Source organism: Mya arenaria, chromosome 4 (assembly GCF_026914265.1).
Source record: "Mya arenaria isolate MELC-2E11 chromosome 4, ASM2691426v1".
NCBI classification, from domain to species: domain Eukaryota; kingdom Metazoa; phylum Mollusca; class Bivalvia; order Myida; family Myidae; genus Mya; species Mya arenaria.
The window spans coordinates 68,082,949-68,107,107 of record NC_069125.1 but is presented as its reverse complement, the minus strand read 5'-3'; the positions used below and the strand labels follow the sequence as shown (position 1 = coordinate 68,107,107).

Below are 24,159 nucleotides of genomic sequence, written 5' to 3'. Positions count from 1 at the left end.
TACTGAAATTCTTTATTAAATATAGATAAAGATCTTAGCAATAAAGCCTTTAAGAATTTCTAAAGAAGAATTATGAAACTATGACAATTAGCCTGAATGGGGACGCACCATGGTATACTGGCACATATCTTTTGATAATGTCCAATGGCCTTAAATCTGGTCATTCTTTCACAGAAAAGTATGTTGGGGGCTTGGTTAACCCAATTTCTACCACTTCCAACCGGGCACCACATTTGTAAAACCGTCGATTTAAGGACATGATTTGAAGGTTTAAAGTCTAATCTCCGAAAATTGGAAGCTGCCTGTCTTTTTAACTGACCACACCGAGCACACTTCGATCCATCTGTGGCAAGGATTGCTAGTACTAATAATTATTAGGCTAACACGCTATGTGAATTGCTGTCTATATAAATATTTTGTCAGTTACAATAAAACGGTTTTATAAGTCAGTTTTGCAATAAGCGACAGAACATTCATTTTGACACATATTTCATTTTGAGGAATGTTAAGGGAGTGTTTGTTATAACTTTTAATAATTTAATGTAAATCATACATCTACAAGCTCTCATATTCATTCCGTGTTTCGAATATATTGAGTATCATTCTGTATATTTCAAGTCATGCCGACTGATGCTACGAAAGAAACAGATGCCAGTGACATAAATAAGTGCACTCGTACTTACTGTTTCTGTGACTTATTGACACAGTTGGAATTCACGAATAATGATATAAATGCAAACTCATTGAGCCTCTTATGTTCAAATTCTCTGAACATATATGAAACCAGTCTTTGGAACATCGACCGTGAAACCAGTCCCCCACATATTTGTCCTTGAACGAACCGTCACCGAGGATCTTGTGAAGAATATTGTGGACATTTTTATCTAAAACATTATTCAAGCATTGCATAACTCGACAAAGGCGGTTTAACAATTGTGTCATAGCATTACTTTGTTAGTTTAACAAAGATTTTCAAAAAATACAACAATATGTATTATAATATTTATTCAAAGCAGAAAACTGTGAGAAAGCTCTAACAATACATACAGTTCAACAATTATTAAAGGGCAATTGTAAAAATGCCAGCACGGTAAAGACCAGACAATGAAATGTGGTTTAACACTGCAATGATATTCAAGATGGCATAGAATCACATCAAATACCATATAGATTTTTCAAGCATAGTACTTGAATGTCTCATTCCCAAATAAACAAATAATAACCATCCATCAGTTTAAGTAAACTCAAGTCACATGACTTACACAGTTTCGTTGTTCAAGTGGCTTACCTTCCTGTAAACTTATCATCTTAATATAAAAGCGTAAAATATGTATTGCCATAATAAACTTCAACATTTACAGGACCTTTGTCATTAACAGGACTCAATACAATTGACATTTAACATTAAAATAAAAACATTTAAATGTATGACACAGATCATTAAATATATTGTAGAATATCAACTTTTTCACATACACTTCAATGCCATGTGTTTTCTAAGGATCATACGCTTGTTGAATCATAAATTATTTAAAGTATTATCAATAATACATATGCACATAATAACTATTTTAATTTAATTTTAGTAAGCAAACTATTAATTTACGTGACATTTAATACTAGATAATGATCTAAAACATTTCTGTAGCTAGATTTATTGTTTCTAACAATAAAGATGAAATTTCACTTTTTCAAGCCTTGTACTACAAATGAACGCTGGAATACACTTGTTGTACACTTCCCATTCAGCACTTGGACACAGGACCCACATGACAGCATCTGGGTGATTGCCACCTGGAACATGAGCTGTGGACCTTCTCAGACACACATTCTTCATGTCCGCTTCAGTCGTAAATCTGCTTGAAGGCCAGCTTCTGCCTAGACATTGGAACACTCTCCTTGTCTGTAATATAAATATGACATACTGTGAAGTTTACCCGAAAAATACTGAAGCAATCTTATAGGAGGAAGAAGGGACATAACCCATAAAGTTAAAAAGTGACCAAATAATTAAAACAAGAGCTGTCACAGTATGTGACGAATGCCCCCAAATGTGACATTGACCTATGAACAAGGTCAGTACATGAAAAGTTAAAGATCAAACAAATACATATGGCAAGTTATTTTAAATTGCCTCCGAACATAAAAAAAATACCATCCATACTTGACAACCTACATTCTCATGTCCTTATATTCGGCATTCCATTGTGAATAAACACAAAGTGTATCTTTCACCTTAGAGGTAGGGACATGGGTCTTACACGTCTTGGTATGTCGAACACATGTGGCAAGTAATTTTAAAATCTGTCCATACAAGAAAAAGTTACAGCCCGGACTTAACAACCAATACTCTGTATCCTTATATGCAGCACTCCATTGTGAATAAACACCTAAGTGTGACCTTGACCTTAGAGGTAGGGACACGGTTCTTGCACGCGACACCTCGTCTTGGTATGTGGAACACATGTGGCAAGTTATTTTAAAATTTGTCCATAATATTCTGAGTTATTGAGTCGGACGGACGGACGGTCGGACAGACGGTGCGATTTTTATATGCCCACCTTCAGGACTGTTCACAATAGTTTCAATATGGCACAGTGAATCTGACCTCTTCTAAATTGTGCATATTTATGCCAAATGCAACATCGATTACTTTGAAGAAATGTACATTCATCTATACATGTCTACCTTGAAAAGATTGTGTATATAAATTAATGTCGCTTTTTGTAGCATATTGCATAATGTAGTGATGTAAATCTTACCTTTGGTAACTTCATTACACATATCCATCAGCTGTCGGAGACACAGGGACTGCTCGTTGGAGTTAAGCTGGGGCCAGAGGGCTGCCAGATGGGTCGCGGCACCCTCCAGCCGACTCACTGATAACATTCAACATAGTGTGTTAGGGGCAACAATATAACAGATAGTGGGTATTGGGCATTGACTTGCACTCTCACAGATTGAACATTTTGACCATTTTTTTGTCTCAGAACGGGCTAAATTTTGCGAAAATGTATGAAAACCAGTGATATAAGATTGCTGACAAAAAATCAAATCGTAGCTTTTCATATCTATGTTCAAAAAGTTATGTTTTATGCATTTTCCATGCCATAAAACATTAATGTTCAAACGCAAATATTAAAATCTGCGATCTGATCTTTTGTCAGTAGTCTTAAATCACTGGTTGTAAGATAGGCAAAAATTGGCTCATTCCAAGACAAAAAAAAAAAAAAAGGTCAAAATGGTAAATCGGTGCGGGTGCAGCTTTAAAAGTATACTCTTAATTAAATGACACATGCATCTCTTGTACATTCAGACTGGCCTGAATGGACGAATCCCTGAGTTTTTGAAAACAACAAATAGGCAAATTTAACAATCATAGCAAAAAATAATGATCAAGCAAGGACATTATTTTATGTCATTTTCATCCCCTACACTCACCTTTAAATTAAAAAGTAATGGAATGGTTTTACTTTTTTGAAACAATTCATCATTGAATATTATATTATAATAATCATACATCACATATATTATCATGATATCAAACCAGAAAATCCATTTAATAGTTGTTATTCTATATGCCAACAATAAGACTTAATGCGAGAACCTCGAAAAATGTACTTTTCAATATTAGGAATATTTTCTAGAACTAAGATGATCTACTGGAATTTTTCCATACAATAATTAAATGAAGCATAACTTTCATATTTTACAAGTACTGGGTATTTCTTAATAAGATTTATTGAGGGAAGGCACCTTTGACGGCCCACAGACTTCATGGTGGAGACAATTTCTTCATTAACTTGACCAGAAACTTGTGCATTTAAGCCTAAATCCTCTTATCATAAGCGTTACATACAAATTTCTACCTTATTATCAAATATTATTTATGAACAAAGAACAGTTATTTAACACCTACAGTAATGACAACCTGACACAGCTACAAACCATTTGTTGCTATGATATTACACATGTATTTACATGAAATTACTGTTTCCATGTCTTATAAAGCCTGGGAGAGTACCTTTAATCCACGTCATAAGATTATAATTATAATTATCTACATGTACTTGCGTAGAGTCTCAGTCTATTGAATGCACATTAGGTATTGCATAATGCAAAGCTGGAATTGTTTGGTTTCCATATATGAAACATAAAGATAACATACTGACAGCACCACTGAGCCGAGAAATGATCAAACACTTTATGAGAATATATCACTTCACAGTTTTCTGAACACTGGAAGCTGACTCCAAATTGAAGGTGGTAATAAATGAACCATAAGCAAATTGTATTAATGGTTTTTAAGACATAATATGTCTCCATCATACAAGTAGAGCAATTAGCGAATGAAAGGGAAACTTGTTGACGTTTTTACAGACACTTTTATCCCACATTATAGTATACAGCTAAAGGGCCAACAAGGACCTGGATTTGGTGTTTCTTTAGGATCTAGGTTGCGAAACAAGTAATGCCCAAACATCACTAACATACTTAAGTCGTTTCGCAATCTCAATATGAACTATTTTACCATATAACAGCATTAATTATTAAAAATTACTCTTTACGCAGCTTATATGTTTTTCCTTTTTTAGAAGCACATATTTTCATAGATTACATTTAATAAAAATCTTTGGTCAATATTCTAATGAAAAATAATTCCATATCAAATATATACTTTTTAGTTATCACTCAAGTACATGCTTTACTCTTTAATAACTTTTCTTAAGAATATTTAGCAATGAAGGTTTTTCAACACAGATGTTAAAGAAATGCACTATCAAAAATGGTAAAACATGCTGTTTTGTTGAAAAAGGAGTCTGAGAAATGACTTAAGTAATTTCATGATATCAAGGCTAATCTTAACCTCAATGGCATTATTTTAGCAAGATTTTTGGAGTATCAACAGACAATTCTGCATAAAAAAACATCTAAGCTGGATACACTGCGACATAATTCTTTAAAATTTAACATAGTATGTTCAGGCAACATGAGCGATAAGAAAGCTGCTCTGATTCGAATTCTTTCAGTAACTTTACCAAATGCTTATGCACGCATCATTCCAATTAAGTTGTATAAAATCTTAGCAATAGAGGATGGATCACTTAAAAGCATTTGCAAAAATGGAACATTCAGAACACCTAATTGCTCACTCTTAGCTTTTCTTATGACAGCTGAAAGCAGTTATCTTTCCTAATTGTTCAAGTATACAGTGTAACAGGGTATGCCCTTACTTATGTTTGGCTGTTTGTGAATGTGTGTGCAGTACTTGTTGAGGCAGGCAGTGAGATGCTCCCTGTGTTGGTCTATCAGTGGATACAGGGAACCAAGGTCGTCAACGGTTACCAGGGACAACAGGTGGAACGTTGTCATACACAGCTGTACAAGTATCATAGCAGAGTTTATATTTTTATAGCTTAGTTTGAAGGCTCGAACAATTAAAGCTTCAACAATTATTATAAAAATAATGGTAACAAGACGTATTTCATATATATAATGCGCGTAAATATTCATTTTACATTTTGGGTAATTTTCAGGTAATTTCAACCGTTTTGTTTCAATTATTTGTACAGTGATATCTGGGAATTCTAGCAGCTCCGTTTACAATTCAACAAAATCTACCTATCATTAACGGACACACATTAATTATTTAACATTCTATTGTTTGATTTACAAGTCAGAGATTTTAAGTATCTTCCATGACCGAGAGTGTAAGATAGGTTCATTCCGACCCGAGCATAGGGTGTTTTGCGGAAACGAGGTTTACAGAGTTTCCGCAAAACACCCTGCGCGAGGGTCGGGATGAACCTATCTTACACAAGCGACTATGGTAGATGCTTTTTCTCCCACCTCAGTTAAACAAAATAAAGTAAAAATGTATATTTTGCTGGTACTCTTTTGTGCTTAGTGAAAATAATTGCGTATGGATATGCGATAAATCGTGGTTGTCATGGATGTGCGCGCAGTGATTCAGATTATGTTAATAGTCATATCAGTCTTTAAATAGTTCTAAGGAGAGTGAAACATTATTTCTTGAAAGGTGCGTTAAAATTGTTTTATGGTGACATTTGAAGCGACAAATAATTAATTAGCATTCTAAATATATCCACAAGACAAGGTTTCCATGATGCTACAGATGAAATTCTTCAACAAGAGAGGTAATTACAATGTGGTGACCATTAAAAAGGAGTTCCATACGGGCATTTTATCTTCGCCCGTGGGCAAGATAAGAATTTCTTGCAAGGTTAAATTATTGGATCTACTTATCTGAGGTGGGAGAAACAGTCATCTCATAATACCTGTTCCACAAGGTTATCCCTGTACTTGAAGTCAATAAACTCTGCAATATTCTCCGCAGTGCCGAATGCGACAATGACACCCTCCCACACGCGACAGTAGCAGGCCTGGTTCCCATACTGGGCCCGCAGCTCTGGTGCAGAGAGGCCAATAGCTGCATTTATGCGAACCTTGAAGTTCTTACAGTCTGTGATCACAGAGCAGAGGACATCCAATACGTCTCTCTGAAGGGCAAAACATCTGAGGTACTTATTTAAGTTTTGCTTTCATCAAACTTGTAGGCAAATGGAGAAATAAAACATATACATTACAGAATCAGAAATACCTGTACTTGAGAAATGAATCATAAGGGCATGAAGCTGGATATTTTCTACAACAATCAAGTTAAGTAATGATCGTATGAGCAACACTAGTACAGCCTAACTTGAAGCAATAAAGCAAAGTATTTTATATCCGTAATCAAAAGTCACATACATTCCATGTTGTCTGGCCCTGGTTCAGATCTTCATTTTTGTACATGTTGCTGATGGCATAGCATGCATTCCAACGAACCTAAGCAAAAAAAAGTCATACAATTTAAAACAATTTAGAGCATCGCAGCAGCTGTTTTTCAACATAAAAATCTTTAATGACTGCAAGGTTTTAAAATTGAAATACATATAATAAATGATTAATTTGTCATTTCAGTCATAAAATGTAATAGTAACAAGCATCAAGACAATACATTCACATACAACTTCATCATCATGTTAATTATAATTATAAAGGTGGGATTATCTAGCAATAACAATAGGCAAACCCCACTCAACAATCCCCCTTGTTCTATCATGTTTACAGTGGGAGATTTGGTATACCTTCATGGCCCCGGAGCTGGCACACTTCATCAGGGATGCCACAGCGGAGTTCACGGCCTGCACAAACGCTTCCTTACCTGTTAATGGAGTCATGGAACTTTAACAGTTTTTTTACAGAACAGTTTTTAAAATATAGGATCTTCATGAAAGCTTTGAAGCCATCTGAGCAAAATCCATCAATTTGGAGTCTTGTGGAAAAAATTAGACTTTTTGACATTTTATTAACCCTTTTGACCAACTATGTATATATTAAATAGTTTAAACCAATAAGGGTGATGCTTATGAAACTCAATATAAGATTACTGATTTAGCACAGTTTTTCAATTACTTTCTGACATTCATTTCTAAAAACCTGAAGTTTGCAAATTCTATTTTATAAGCAGTGGGATCACTTTAGAATAGTCATTTAAATAATGGTGATAATATTAGAACAAAAAAACATGACGATGACATTTGTTCACCTAATTTTGCACTAACAAGTCTGTGGGGGATATGTATCCTTTATATAGGAATATCATTTAGAATATTAAAATTCATAACACTTACCGGTAATATCAGGTACAGTTTTCAAACTTTATATTTGAACTTGTATGCATAAATCATATACTACTATTATTAATACATGAGAATTGGCAGTTGGTTATCAACATAAGTATTATAAATCATGTACCGGTATTTGAGTAATTTCACTGACAAAATGTAAAAGACACAATTCTATCTTTGAACAATTACAGGCAGCATACCCAGTTGCCTATTAGATAGACATCGCAGTATATTTCCGAGGGTGCGGACTGCATTAGGCTTAATCTTGTCCGACTCCTGACTGAGCCTGGTCGCCGTGGTGATAATGTTGAGCAGCACAACGTCCGAGAAATCCTCCATGAACTCTGAGTCACCATCTTCCCTGTGATAAAGATTAATATCACATTACAGAAATACTTGCTTATTTATCTAAATAAGAGCATAAATATTTACAAATTACGCAGGTAACAAAATTGGGAGGCAAATCCTAGAGACACTAAATGTGTAATTGAGTTGAACCTACATCAAAAGCATACCTGCTGCTAAACTATCACTATAATTATGCTTCTACACTAGCTAAACACAATTGTAATTGCATTACGTGGAGGACATTTTTTATGCTGGCAGCATTAAATTAAGTAGGAGGAGAATGAACCTGTTGGAAGCAATGGCGTCGCCGAGGTTGGCAAGTGACCATGCAGCCTTGACCTTGACAAACATGTTGGCATCATCAATGGCACCCAGAATGGCCGCCGCACAGTCAACCACAAATGACACATCCTGAGATAAACAATATCAATTTCATTAATCAATTTTTAAGTATAAACAAAGGCGTTCTTTATTGTGGTGTATTTACACTTTCAGACAATTCATGAAAACAATCTATATGAGTTATGTTGTAACCAACACAGATTATCACAAGATGATGTACTCAATCATGGTGTTGCCTTTGATCAGTTTACAGGCATGAGACTGTAATGTGATCACATCTAAATGAGATAATGGATTTGAATAAATTCATCTTAAACATCAATCTTTTCTCCTTTAAAGCTATGCTCAATACAGAAAAGTAATTATAGTTCAGAATCTAATGATTTCTGCAGGATGATGAACTCTTCCTCACCTTCAGTGCCAGGACCAAAGTTATACAAATCTTACATGAATGTCATACTTCATGGATGTGTAACAGTAGGAAGCTGGCCATTTCTGTTCTGAACTTTCACTCAACTGAACTATTTAATCATGTTTATTTCATAATTGATACAGATAATTGTAATGGGAAAGCCTATCCTGCTGTGACTTCTTTTTAACTGATCATAAACATCTTCACCTATATTAGATTTGGTTGAATAATCACAAGGTTTGCAGGTGATGTTTGTTTCTGGTCGTTGAGTACTTGAAGTGACTTAATCAACCTATAAGTTAGTTCAACTTTATTTTTTCATTGTTTTCAAGGTGATGCTTGCTGTAATGAGGCTTATATTTTTAATTTAGTAATGATTTATAAATGTTGTGTAAGGTTATGACCATACAAACTAGTCCAAGTAAATTTGTGTTCCAGTGACCTCGTGTTTCCCTGACCATTCCAATGTGGTAATCCTATCATTTACTGATACAGCTATTTTGATGCATGCGTGATCTGGTAATGGAGTTTGTACATTTGTTTCTGGCACTCAGTGCTGTTAGGGCCCTTATTGTCCCTGTAGTTTTCATTCTCACATTAAGTTTCTATTGTATAAGCGCCACTTGTAAGGAAGCGGAAAACTGTTATGTTTATTTCAATCAGAATACAAAGGGATAAAGGTAAATAAGAAAAAACACACAATTACACTTATAATATTTGAAAAGAAAAAGAAATGTTGAAAAAGTTTCAATTCTGTTAAGGTAAATCTATGACTAGGGTAAATATGCGACATAATTGTTACTATTCAATTAATTATCATTGAAATACTAAGCCATGAACACTTAAGTTACATATATATATATATGCAAGACAGGAATTATGTGTATTACAAATATTTAACAAGGAAGTCATGAAAGTAACCAGAAACGCCCAAAACAAAGAAACCAGGTATTTAATGAGTAACATTAAAATTTGAGTCAGTAGAAAATATGTTTCCATTTTTAAAAACAGTTACGCAGTGACATTGACCTTGACACTAGGGGCCCCATGAAATCCCATGAAAGATCTCAATAAAATCATCCTACATACCAAGTTTGGTCACAATACATCAACCCTAACTAAAGTTATTCAGTACCAACTGTTTTTCTTTATTAAGTAACAACTACCTTGACCCTAGGGACCCAAAACATAGTCCTGTGGAAGTTATTCATAAACTCTTCATATATACCAAGTTTGGTCACAATATATCAACCCTAACTAAAGTTATTTAGTAACAACTGCTTTTTATTTTTAGGTATACTTGACCTTAGGGAACCAAAATGCAATCCCATAAATGGTCTTCATTTTTTTCCGTATATACCAAGTTTGGTCACAATATGTCAACTTTAACTATAGTTATTCAATACCAAAAGTTCTCTTTTTTTGATAATACTGACCTTGACCCTAGGGGCCCAAAACGCAATCCAATGAAAGGTCTCCATAAACTCAGCATATATATATATATATACCACGTTTTGTCAGAATATGTCAATCTTATCGTAAGTTATTCTGTACCATAGGTGAGTTTGACGCCGCTAGCTTTCCCATCACCCACCTAAACACTGATGTATATCATTCTTATAACCAGGTTTCACTTTGAAAATAACTGGTAAAAAATACATGATGCTTCAGTTTGGCTTGCGGTTGGTGCATTATTCTTAATCAAGAGAAAATAACCCAACTAGATAATTTAGAATTACACACATATATTTTAAAGCTGGCTGCTACTAACTGATACCAATTAAACAATATCTACAAAATAACGTTTGTTACATCACTGGAAGAGAAATGAAGACCAGCAAGTCCTGTCCCTGAATCTGTCAATGGTTTTAGATGATTTTGGGGTCAAATTGCACACAGTGAGGAGGAGAAGGACACGACTAGTGAAGGAGAACATGCAGTCATTCTGCATACATTCATTCAGCAATAAAGGCATACCTCAGGAGTAACTTAAAAGAATGAATTGGTGAAGGGCAAATAATAAGACACAGTCCTTAAAGAAGCTGGGCAGAGGCTATTGACTATGTGACAGTCCACTATTGTACTTGATTGCCAAGAAATGTGAGTTTGAATTTCAAAGGACATACCCTGGACGCTGGCCAAAACCAGCAACCCTTGAAAAAGCTAGGAAGACTGGAGTATTCCTGGTGCCACAAGGCCACAAGGAAAGTTTTTCATGGACATAAAACCTTCAAGCAGTTTTGGATCCAATCAATAAATCAACATATCCACCATCTAGACGTGAATGAAGATTTTCAGCATCAAAGATGGAGTGATTATTCCTATTAGACGTCACAAGTGTTCAGATTAAGGTTTATGTTTTTCTTAAAATCATTAGAAAAACATTTTGAAGCCTGTGCTGTGTGACAATTTAAGCACATTTCACCTCAAGACTGCAATACTGTTTACAATTGAAACTTTCCACCTGATATATGGCGAGAGGAAAATCTTGTTCAGTGCGTTGTGTTCTGTCTGACCACACTTCAAAGGTGACTGAAATCAAAGTACTGTCAACACTGTTATATTCAATGTGTAACATGTTCACTGGGAAATTGTATATGCATGAACTTCCACTGATTGAAGACATCATATCAACGTAAAAACTTATTTCCAGTGTATAGAATGCATAGAAATGGATGATACTGGCAGGAGAATGAATCACTTTGAAATGAAAAGTAAAGCACCTATACTTATGAAAAGACAAGAGAACAACCAAGAGATATGGCAGATTCAAATGGATGCTTACATCTCAGGAACCACCCATACAGGGAAGCCAGGGCGGTTTTGTTCTTTAAATGGCTCGGTTCCAGACGAAAGGTGAACATCGCAGCACCTTTGACGTATTTGGTTCTCTGGTTTCTGACGCAAACAAGTTTCCCTCATACGTTAGTGTCATAGATATCTCACGATACGCGCATCCGGGGAAGATAGGACTGGTTTTGTTTTTTAGGTGGCTCAGTTCCTCAATGGAACACATTCCGCACATCCACATCCATGGCTTCTAGTCAGTATGCAAGTGGTCTCAATATTGAACAGATGCGTCTAGTTAGGAAGTTGGAAACCATGCAAACAGTGCTAAATAGTGGGACAGATGAGGGACTAGAGCTAGTAGTCCGCTACTGCCAATACTTTATGGCAGTTTGGCCTCTATAATGTGATCAAGATGTCATCAAGATGTTAACAACATGGAAATCAGATCACACAAGATATTCTTGACCATCTGGTACCAGAAGTCTTTCAAATTTGATCTACTTTCTCAAAGACAGTAGTTTGCTTCAATGCTGTACTGCAGTGGGACTATGAGGCAGCAAAAGATAATCTGACTGCCTGATTTCATTTGTGGCAATATTGTAATGGCCAGGGAGGTAAACTACAGAACCCAGCAAATTGTTCTTCGCTTAAGCAAAAAATAAACCTTACAAATACCTTTTTATCATGTTGACTGATGTATGTACAATGTATAGACAACATGAATTTTACTGTTTACCAAAACACTTGCAGTATGAAATACTGACAATATTGAGTGGGAATTGTTTGTGGCTGCACCCATTATATGCATAGGAAGAGCTGGCAGTTATATGTCAAGGAATGTGAAATCTGTTAGACGGATGTTTGATTAAAAATATTGCACTTTCAAAATAAGTCTTTTTGTCAATGGTGAACTATTCAATTCTGATATTAGTGTTCACTGCAAAGCTGGTGTATTTTAAAAATTGAATCCTTCTTTACAGGCAGGTAGATTTTCCTAAAATATTTCACCATGAATCACTGGTATGTTCCAGTTGGTTTACCAGGGAGTATACTATTTTGTAAGATGATGATGCATTTTTAAACAAAGCCTATCGAATCTAGAATACCAAATTAGGAACATTTTAAAGAACCTGCATCAAATGTTGCAAATGGTGTTAAGTTTCACACTATTTTCTATTAAAAACACCAAGATAGCTTTGATTTTTATATGCATTTCAGTACCAATCTAAGGAAATATTACAAATACTGTGACAGACTTGCACATATCAAGCATCTTGATCTAACACTTTAATAAGGTAGAGATTGGTAAATGAGCCAACTAGGCCCACGTGTAAGGCATACCTCCCTAAGGGTCTTGTAGAGAACAAAGATGCCGAGTGTTCTAATGGCAGCTGCCCGTATGAGGCGATCCTCATCCCCAGCCAGCCCAAGGGCCACTGTCACACACAGCAGACGCTTGTCTAGCTGTAAAGTACAGACACTTTGTGTAATCATCTACAAACACTTGTAACACTTGCTTTGGATGAGGTCACATAGACTTATTAGAGTTCACAACCTGGTTACATCAAATGATCTCTATAAACCATGAAAAGGAATCTTTGAGTTAACTTAAAATTCTAAATAAACAACATGATCTTGGTTGTAGAATAAACAAGAATGTAAATGAGAAAAACTTACAGGCAGAGATTTGAAGATGAGATCACCAAGGTTAGCGAGGCAGTCACAGGCGACGGCCTTGACGGCATCATGGCCCCTGGCCTGCAGCACCTCCTGGATGGGACCGTTCAACAGGGCTAGCCAAAAGTCCAGCACCTGGGAACAAGGACTATGTAATATCACTGACATCAGTACATATGTAGTGTGTAAAGAATGCTATTTTATTAAGAGGGCTAATGTTGAATGGGTGAGGTCCTAATAGTGTGCTGTTATCTATGCGTACTACATGTTAAACAGAACTCACTGATACATATATTTGTGATAATAATAATAACTTCTTTCTTCTTAGTATTGCATCTGATTGCCAGATGTATTCAACTTCATACTATATTATTCTTTAATTCCTGATCACCTTTGGGTCTTAAGACAAACAAACAATTGTTCACTATTAAACAACAGAAAGTAAGAACCAATGAACGTGTACCTCCACTCTGGTGATGAGGTCTGGGATTGGAGGGGAAGTAAGGGAGAACCAATTTACATGTACCTCCACTCTGGTGATGAGGTCTGGGATTGGAGGGGAAGTAAGGGAGAACCAATTTATATGTACCTCCACTCTGGTGATGAGGTCTGGGATTGGAGGGGAAGTAAGGGAGAACCAATTTATATGTACCTCCACTCTGGTGATGTGGTCTGGGATTGGAGGGGAAGTAAGGGAGAACCAATTTACATGTACCTACACTCTGGTGACGTGGTCTGGGATTGGAGGGGAAGTAAGGGAGAACCAATTTACATGTACCTCCACTCTGGTGATGTGGTCTGGGATTGGAGGGGAAGTAAGGGAGAACCAATTTACATGTACCTCCACTCTGGTGATGAGGTCTGGGATTGGAGGGGAAGTAAGGGAGAACCAATTTATATGTACCTCCACTCTGGTGATGTGGTCTGGGATTGGAGGGGAAGTAAGGGAGAACCAATTTATATGTACCTCCACTCTGGTGATGAGGTCTGGGATTGGAGGGGAAGTAAGGGAGAACCAATTTACATGTACCTCCACTCTGGTGATGTGGTCTGGGATTGGAGGGGAAGTAAGGGAGAACCAATTTACATGTACCTCCACTCTGGTGATGAGATCTGGGATCGGAGGGGAAGTAAGCGAGAACCAATAAACATGTATCTCCACTCTGGTGATGAGGTCTGGGATTGGAGGGGAAGAAAGTTAGAACCAATTTACATGTACCTGCTATGGAAGGGGCAGTGAGGTAGAACTAATGTAGATGTTTTTGTCTCTAGTGATGAGATTTGGGCTGGGAGAGGCAGTAGGGGAGAACCAATGTACATGTACCTTGTCTCTGGTGACGAGGTCTGGGGTGGGAGGGGCAGTAAGGAATAACCAACATACATGAACCTTGTCTTTGGTGACGAGGTCTGTGGTGGGAGGGGCAGTAAGGGAGAACCAACATACATGAACCTTGTCTTTGGTGACGAGGTCTACAGTGGGAGGGGCAGTAAGGGAGAACCAACATGCATGTATCTTGTCTCTGGTGACGAGGTCTATGGTGGGAGGGGCAGTAAGGGAGAACCAACATGCATGTATCTTGTGTCTGGTGACGAGGTCTGGGGTGGGAGGGGCAGTAAGGGAGAACCAACATGCATGTATCTTGTCTCTGGTGACGAGGTCTGGGGTGGGAGGGGCAGTATGGGAGAACCAACATACATGTACCTTGTCTCTAGTGACGAGGTCTGGGGTGGGAGGGGCAGTAAGGGAGAACCAACATGCATGTATCTTGTCTCTGGTGACGAGGTCTACAGTGGGAGGGGCAGTAAGGGAGAACCAACATGCATATATCTTGTCTCTGGTGACGAGGTCTACAGTGGGAGGGGCAGTAAGGGAGAACCAACATGCATGTATCTTGTCTCTGGTGACGAGGTCTGGGGTGGGAGGGGCAGTAAGGGAGAACCAACATGCATGTATCTTGTCTCTAGTGACGAGGTCTGGGGTGGGAGGGGCTGTAAGGGAGAACCAACATGCATGTATCTTGTCTCTAGTGACGAGGTCTGGGGTGGAAAGGGCAGTAAGGGAGAACCAACATGCATGTATCTTGTCTCTAGTGACGAGGTCTGGGGTGGGAGGGCAGTAAGGGAGAACCAACATACATGTACCATGTCTCTGGTGACAAGGTCTGGGGTGGGAGGGGCAGTAAGGGTGAACCAAGATACATGTAACATGTCTCTGGTGACGAGGTCTGGGGTGGGAGGGGCAGTAAATGAGAACCAACATACATGTACCATGTCTCTAGTGATGAGTGATGTGTAGGAAGGAAAGTAGGGGTGAACCAACATACTTATACCTTGTCTTTTGTGATGACGTCTGGGGTGGGTGGGATACCAGACTCAACAGTGGATACAGCTTGCTGCAACACTTGGCTCAACTCATCCAGCAACTGAACATGAAGAGAACACACATGTACATGCATGAGAGACAGCAGAGATTTTTAATATACAATCTTTAATTTCTGTTCTGGTTTGAGGACCTATTTTTTTTGTAGACGGAAATTGTCAAATTTTATATATATCTTTTTTTCAAGTTGCTTCATCAGTTCCCTTTTTGAAGCAAGTCTAAGTTACTCCTGCAGTACAAAAAGCCGAGTGAAATCCTGTTAAATGAAGACATTTCCCTATCTAATTCAAGAATTTTATCAGTATGAACTTGTCAAATAAGTAGGAGTTTTTAAAAATAAATTTATTTATTACTTTAGCTGTATGTAGTTTGACCACTGGATCACTATCACAGAAGCATTGAAGTGTAAGTTCTTGTAATAAGGGAACACAATTTCTGAAACAAATAATTATTAGGATACATAGTTTATGCATGGATGTACTTCTTTATCTGTTGGAAATGTTCAGTATTGTTTCAATAAGTAATTTGCTTATAGATGACAGGCGACATCATTTACTTAGCTAGTACCCTTAACATTAAAGTAGTTTAAGAACTAATACACAAATATAAATATATGTATAATTATATTCACAATACAGACACATGCACTCCTTATACTCATTTCATGGCACATAAACTGTTCACCTGATAACAGGGAAGTAACCCTTGGTGAGGTTTGAGAGAACCTGTAGAGACTCAAGTCTGACAGGAAGGGGCTCTGTGTGGTACTCTTCTAGGGCCTCTTGTCCCCCTTGAGGCAGGATGTTCTTCACACAAAGACGCACTATCCACGAGATGTCTTTAGAAAACATCTGTAACACCTGCTCTGAAAAGGCAGGAGTTGCAGTCCCTGATGAATAAGCTGTATCATGTTTTGGTGTAGTCTCCCCTGAATACTCATTGGTTTTCGCTCCTCCATTCTCTAAAGAGCTCACAGTTAAAGAATTACTGAATCCAGATGCTAAGTCACTAATTTCACCAGCCTCTGATGAGTTCACACTTTTGTCCAGTTCAGCCAATGGCAGCCCTGCAAAGGAGGGTTTCACTGACTGTACAATGTGACACACCTCCATTAAAGGTGGACGGATGTTTGCTATAGAGCCAAGACAGGTGAGGCAGGCTACTCGCACATTGGGATCTGAAATGGAATCATGAAAAAAGTGGATGACAGATTAACGAAACAAAACTTTACTTTACAAGTACTTTACAGATACAAGTCATTTGGCTGTTATTTGTACATAGTATGGCGTCTTTTGACCATGATATAAATGTCCAAATAACTACATACGTAAATTTTTAACGCATTTTGTAAACCAACCATATCTTTGCAGCCCATTTAAACCCTCACCTCTATGGTTGACAAAGTGTCTTATATGCTTTACAATCTTTCCCAGCAACCCTGGCCTCATTCTGTGGTATGGCACATTAGCAATCACAGTTCCAAAACACTGAAATCACAGGAACATAAATTGATAATGTACTAGATACTTTAACTGGATTGTACAGTAATGATATTGAAGTTAATCAATACAAGTCATATACACTTTGCTATCTAACAGCAGCTTCCTTTTTTAAAATTAATATGGTAACAAAAATATTTTCCACACAAAATTAACATAAAATTACTAGAAAATGTTTTACTAGATCTAAAAGTACTCGGTTCAAGAGTTCTACAGATATTGTGCTTTTATGTAAGATGTCATGCAGACTAAAAACAAAACAACTTATTCAAATTCAAATGAATTTGCATGAAACAACTCTCACTTGCCCACACATGATTTTTTTTTTCAAGATAAATCAACTGATTTTTCTTAAGGCAATGTTGTTTTTTCGTTCTATACCATGAACAAGAGACCCATGAGGGCTTATGCACTACTGGCATGGCTCTTATAAGCATGTTACCATATGTTTCAAAGGGAGACTACACAACAGTAATACACAACACAATCAGAAGTTGTCTCCCTTGGCTTTTTTACTTGCCCAGTGACAATTTTACTTGTCCTGAGCTTTGGAAAAGTGGGTTATCAAAAAAGGCAGTTTGTGAGTGTCAATAATCTCTGTATGTAATTTGAACAACTATGTAAGCATGATTCATTTAACAGCACCTTGAGCAGCTGTGTGAGTGTGATCGGAAAGTTCTCCGCTGCGAGAGCAAGGAAGAGACAGCGGTGGACCTCGCGGATCGTGGTGCCCAGAACTATTGAGAATGGGATGAACGTCGCTGTCTTCGTGTCATCACTGTCCTCCGCAGCACTAAGCATCAGCTTTGTGTTGTCTATCAGCACAGAAATGGCCGCTAACGCTCCCATACGACACTGCACAGACAATGTGGGTAGTTATATCGCAATGATTATCAGCTGTCGTCGTTTATTAAGAAAGCATACAAAATATACATATCTTTCTGTCAAACTTCTACTAACAGTTCTCTGTTTTATGTTTTGTTTTTTAAGTCAGTTACTAGCCTAAACACTAAACTTTATATGAATTGTAAACTGCTGATTTGGAAACAACACCTAACATGCTTCAGAATCTACAAAACGTGGCCAGATACCTATCTAAAATAAGCTTTATGTCTTGAAAACTTATAATGTATGAATTCTTGCTAGTTATACCTTTGGTGATGTGTCTTTGAGGACAATATTGAGGAGAGACTGAGCCCCAGCACTGCTGGTGGCCATCTGGCTGTCCGGGAGAAAAGACCACCAGTAGCCAAACAACACCTTCTTCTCTGTAAACTGGTGCAAATAGTAGCATGTTATCAATATTTAATTGTTAACAACAGTATCTTGAGTATGAAATGGTTTAATTTAAAGTTATCAACAAAACAAAACCATTAAAAAATGTCATAGCTTTAAAGTGTACCAAGGGCCAATCATGTGACAATACTTGAGCATAAGTTACATAACTTGTAACAAACAGGGGCGTAGCTAGGGCCTTAAAAACTTGTAGGTCCAATGATTCTATGTGAGTTTTGACTTTTATATGCACATTACATACATGCAATTATACTTGCAATGATTACAATAAAACCAAGTAATACACTCTGTACGTAGTTTGAATAAACACCAAACTTGCCAGGGTAAAAATAAAACAAACTTTTGTTTAAAGTGTTTGCACATTTTTGGTTATTTAAATTTAATCATTTTTCAAAAAAGTTGTATGCCCAGGCCTACAAGGCCTATATGTAGCTATCCCACTGGTTACAAAAGAGCATATTATTTCAGTGTGCAAGTAAAGAAAGTTTGAACTTAATATCTTGAAAGGTTATTAACAAAACCAAAATACATCATAATTTCCAAGTTTACAAAGGACCATAAATCTAATAATATTTAGGCATTAGTTACATAACTTGTCACAAAAGCACATAAAGTTACTTTTAGGAAGTAATAAAGTATGAATTTGATATCTCAAACAGCTGATAAGTTATTAACAAAAAAAAAGAAAAGAATCTGGATGGATGGACAGACAGACCAACAGATGGACTGACAGGTTGATTACCTTAGGGCACCTGCAAATGTTTGCGGAGCCCTTATTATATTTGTTGTTAATAAGTGAATACACATTATGTGACATAAAAATATAACACATTTGTAAGAACTCAATATTATGGCTTCATTATTTAAAGAAGTCCATTTAAAGGAGTTCAAACCTAATATATTACCATATTTTTTTATACAAAATCATTTCATGTACACCATTCAATATTGGCATGCACCATGGTGTAACACATACCTTTGCAATCCAATAGAAGGTGCTGAGAGCGCACTGTCGAACCTTGGTTGAGTTTGACCTTGCTCTTGACCCCTGACCTCCCTCCGTGTCCGACCACTCTGAGTCAGAGCTGCTCACCTTTGACCAGGCAACATAGCTTGCCATCGGATCAAAATCAAATTCCAGACTGATGTCATTGCCTTGGCTTACAGTGTCACCACCTGCTGAAGGTTCATTGGGGTCAAGGTCACCATCTAGGTCATCCTGCTTTTTATTTTGCTTAGCCCCTTTTTTGTCCTGTTTTTTGGGTTTTCTTTTGGACTTCTTTTGACCTAAATTACAACATAAACATGAACTACAAGTTGTCAAATCTTTCTGTATAAAATAACTTAAAAGTTACCATTATCTTTTTATAAAAAAAACAACATGAATAAAGAACATTGTGTGGAAGTTTGCCCAATTTCACCATACAATCCAGGGACACTAGCAGGACTTACCTGATGTTTGTGCAGTGGCTTGCTGTGTGGAGGGTTTCCCAGCCCTGGGAGGTTCTATCTTGGTGAGAGGGGATGGATATAGGCTCTCTGGAATTTCAACTGCCTGGCCTCCAACACCATAAAACATGTACGCCTGAAAACAGACAAACATAGAGGATATTACGATAGGATATTTTTCTGGCATCCTTTAGATGCTTTTCTGAAGTCCTGCATCATGTTTAGCTCAGCCTTTAAACACATATTTGAAGTGGTAAAGATGGGTGCATATTTTAAAGAGATGTGATACAGGGGCTCATATAATCTTTAATGATATACATATAGAATCTCAAATGAGTGTTTATTTTGTATCGAATTTATTAAACAAGTTCATTTAAAAGTGATAAAAACGAGACTCTGCCTTTGCACTTCCATTTGCAACTAGATCACTAGTTTTATACATGTTCACCTACATTCAGGACCTTTTTTCTTTTTCTTGAATATGATTTTTTTACAAGATACTAGAGCCTAGAATACTATATTCTAAGTACTATATTCTAAGATTTACCCTGACAGCTGCCAATAGGACCCCAAGTCTTCCTGCAGGCACTTCCTTTGTGACTCTTATTAGGTTCTGAATGCCTCGCAAACAGTAGGTCAGGATCTAAAATTATTAGAAGATGCTTCATTAAATGATCTGGAAAAATATGGCTAGTTTCTGTCTTTAATTATGAAAATATTTAATATAATTTAATAACAAAACTAGAGCCCCTAAAGGCAATCTCATGAAAGGTCTTCATAAAGTCTTCCTATAAACCAAGTTTGGTTGCAATATGTCAGCTATTTCTAGTTGGCTACTGAGCTTGTTTCTGTAGTTTTTTCATATTAATATTCAGTACCAATCATTTGTCTACTTTCATAAACAGTGACCTTTACTTTTACTTTAGGGGCCCCAAATGCAACCACATGAAAGGCTCTTCCTACATACCAAGTTTTGTCACAATATGTCAACCCAAAGTTATTCAGTCCCAACCTTTCTTCTATTTTAGTAACAGTGACCTTGACCCTAAGGGCCACATAGGAAATCCGATAAAAGGTCTCCAAATCTCTTCCTTGTAATAAGTTAAGTCACTATTTGTCAAACCTAGCTAAAAATAATTTGATACCATAGGTAAGTTTGATGTCGTTCTCCTGCCCTTCCGAACAAAAATGTACATCATTCTAATAATCAGGATTCACTTTGTAAAAACCTTTTTAAAAAGTCAGTTGTAACTTATATGTTACTGTAACTATGTTTGTAACTTTTCAAATGCATTTCAAAATAAAAAAAATTGCAACATTATTTTTTATACCACTACCAGAAAGTATTACAAAATGTGCACTGAAGGTTGAGTCAGATATGACCTTGCACTGGAGGAGAAGGTCGATGTTGACAGAGGGCATCCTATGGAGCAGCATACAGAACACATCGTAGCAGACATCCATGTGCACTGCAGACAAGTACTCACTTGTACTTGGTCTGAAATGCATGGAAAATATGTACTGTTACAATGCGCTATGACTGATTCAAACCATTCACACAACAGTGAAAAGGCTTACATGATCAAGCATCCTCTTTAAGAGTCTTCTTTACATGTTTGGTTTAGCAGGAGCATCACACAAGAATGCCAATGCTTGTCCATTTTTCTTAGTCACTTAACTTAGCAAATATTTAAACCAGAGTAATGGGAATTGCCCCACATAAATGCCAGTGGATCTAAGACAAGGTACTCTTACTACAATTTTAAAATTAAAATGTTTAAAAGTACCATACTTTCCAAAAACATGAACTTGGGTATTCTACATATTACAATTTGAGTGTGAGGTAGCTTATACCTGAGTGTGAGGCACTGCAAACATACAACTGCCTCCTTTAGTGTTTCCGGATCTGTTATATCGCTGTTAATGAGTTGTGTAAGGATACCGTGCCTCCCTAACAATCTCTCATGGTACTAAAAAAGAGCAAACTGTTGTTGTGGGAAGATTTTGTATTATTTCTGACAATGTAACAGTAAGTATGACAAAAGATTCTGAAGAAATCCAGTAGGTTCTAAATAAATAAATTAATGCAATTGATGAAATCCCCAAACAAATGATTCTAATTCTAATGGACTTCAAATATAATTTGGTTAAAATAAGTGAGTCTCAAGCATAATGTTGTGCTTTTCTAAAGTAAGTAATGTGTAATCAAATAGCTTAACCTGCTGCAGTTTATCTGTGTTCTCATAGAAGAGTGAGGCGAGTGTCCTAAGTATCTCTGGTACTGCCCAGGTCTGGCAGCGTTGGATCACCAGCACCAAGTAGTCACACATTTGCATCACACACTCATCAGACAAGCTTATCTGCATTAAAGGCAGAAGTCTAATTTATGTCAGACAAAATGATCCTATTCCTAAAAACATATACTAGGAAGAGGTTAAAACTAACTAAACCAACTTTTAAATACACATAAAAAAACAGTTTTTTTTTTTTACAATTATCACAATAGACAATGTAGCTATTAATTGATTTCTGTAAGTATTTCAGTTCCCGAATGAAAAACAGACAGCAACAAAATTGTCATCAATGGATGTAACAAAAAGTATGTATGTCTAGTACATATAAAAGATGATATAATTTTATAATAAAGACCAACCCTTTGTTTTTTCATCCACAAATTTGCTGCTTGACATGTTTTAACCACCAGCCTTTCTTGATGATATGGAATTTGACAACAAAGCCGTATAAGCACTTCACTGCCTTGCTGGAGTTAAAATAGTATAAAGAATATTATACAAGGGGCAATGCAGAACGCAGATGTGGAAGATGGTGCAAATTTGTGTAATGGCGCATTGAAAATTATGTAAATGCAATGGATTTGGAACCTTTGCATAACAAAATGCATTGGAATTTAATATGCCATTCTAACCATTTGAAAAGTATATTATTGAGCTAGCTACATGTATTAATAAGTTCAATGTTGGAGAGTGGTACTCTAGGCGGCATTTGCTTCCTTTGCAGAACTTTATTCTATTTAATTTTAATGGGAGGTGACTGCATAGCAGACTGTCAAATATCTAGCAAATGGTTAAGCGCCTGCTTTAGATAAAAACTACTAGTTGAAATGTTTATTAGTCCGGATTTGAATGAATATCCTTTGGGTAAATAACAGTGTAGAAATGACATTCTTTTTGCAGAAAAATACTGTTTGATCCAAAAGATTATCTGGAGCTCTGTCTGCTTGTTATAAAGTTGTATGTCACAAAGTAAAAAACAATATTTCGGCCTTGGGACAACAGTTCAGAAGTCATCCCCTCCACCTCAGGACAACAGTTTTGACTGGTACACAAATGCCAATGCAACAACTGTTTATATATTTTTGTTCAAATTGAAAAAGACTTGAAAAGCGAATAAACTGAAGTTTCACAAAGCGAAAAAATTGAAGTTTCCCAACAAACATCAATACCATATGATCAGCAGTTGAAATTAACACAAGCCCACAAGCCCTGCACTGGTAAAATGCCTTCCGGGCTTGCTCAAATTCTGAATTTTATAGAGCAGGGCTTGTTCAAAAATCTGATGCTAAAAAATAGTATAAGAATTTGGGCTTGTTCATCCAAAAGTCCAATTTCGATGACTGTCATATAGAGGATTGAGCGCTTGAAATTTCTTCGGTGTTCTCCGTGAACCAATTAAAATTACAAAACCAATACCATAAATTCAAGAGTTACAATGATATGCAGTGTATTTATAGAATCTTGGTAGACCCCTGACGTACATGTACCTATGACGTAGCCTAACGGCCACGCGTGGGCAGCAGTTCATATACATTGTATTGTTGATTACTATTTGAATAACAGTTGAAAATAATGAATAACATTTATATTGACAATGGGGTTATAAATCTCACCCACAGGAAACAAACGTGTTTTCCCCACTAAGTGTTGAAAATCTACAAATTATAAACATTCTCATAGTCTGCGTGTACTGCGAGTCTGTAACTTGTGAGCATCACATGTCAAAAACTGAATACCTGTGGTGTGACAAGCACTGTCGAATATTCAAGGGAGTTTACTTGGTCAAGTAAAAGATTTAGGTCTGTTTTAACCGAATTGTCCTCTGTATATACAAAGCACCGTAATTTTGTGAAGCAATGTTGAAATTTGTCCCTTTCAGGACAGTCGAAGTTTGCTGCCACCGCCATCTTTGTTGACAAGTACGCGTTAATTCCCGTACAATTTTGAGTAGCAGATAACAATTTACAAGTGAGCTAGT

The 24,159-nt window shown here is 36.7% G+C and overlaps 1 protein-coding gene across 1 annotated transcript; it reads right to left on the bottom strand.

Moving 5' to 3' along the window:
* Positions 1-990: 990 nt before the first annotated feature.
* Positions 991-24,088, bottom strand: LOC128232564 (HEAT repeat-containing protein 6-like). The gene is made up of 24 exons (XM_052946206.1): positions 23,918-24,088; positions 22,541-22,648; positions 22,107-22,247; positions 21,742-21,857; positions 21,271-21,385; positions 20,435-20,530; positions 19,891-20,023; positions 19,415-19,725; positions 18,295-18,417; positions 17,788-17,997; positions 17,031-17,130; positions 16,328-16,820; positions 15,997-16,078; positions 15,594-15,686; positions 13,264-13,398; positions 12,928-13,050; positions 8,329-8,453; positions 7,895-8,055; positions 7,152-7,228; positions 6,772-6,849; positions 6,300-6,521; positions 5,235-5,379; positions 2,763-2,879; positions 991-1,903 (listed from the first exon to the last, which is right to left on the bottom strand). Exons 1-24 carry the CDS (start codon positions 24,086-24,088, stop codon positions 1,845-1,847), a joined length of 3,534 nt encoding a protein of 1,177 aa, XP_052802166.1. The 3' UTR covers positions 991-1,844.
* Between the last annotated feature and the right edge of the window lie 71 nt (positions 24,089-24,159).

Excerpts from the sequence above, each read along its gene's own strand:
- LOC128232564 (XM_052946206.1), bottom strand. The coding sequence starts at position 24,088 with ATGGCGGTGGCAGCAAACTTCGACTGTCCTGAAAGGGACAAATTTCAA. Across the intron at positions 21,386-21,741 it reads TTGCAGTGCCTCACACTCAG|ACCAAGTACAAGTGAGTACT; the intron begins GTATAAGCTACC and ends CATGCATTTCAG. Across the intron at positions 1,904-2,762 it reads GTGTAATGAAGTTACCAAAG|ACAAGGAGAGTGTTCCAATG; the intron begins GTAAGATTTACA and ends TTTATATTACAG.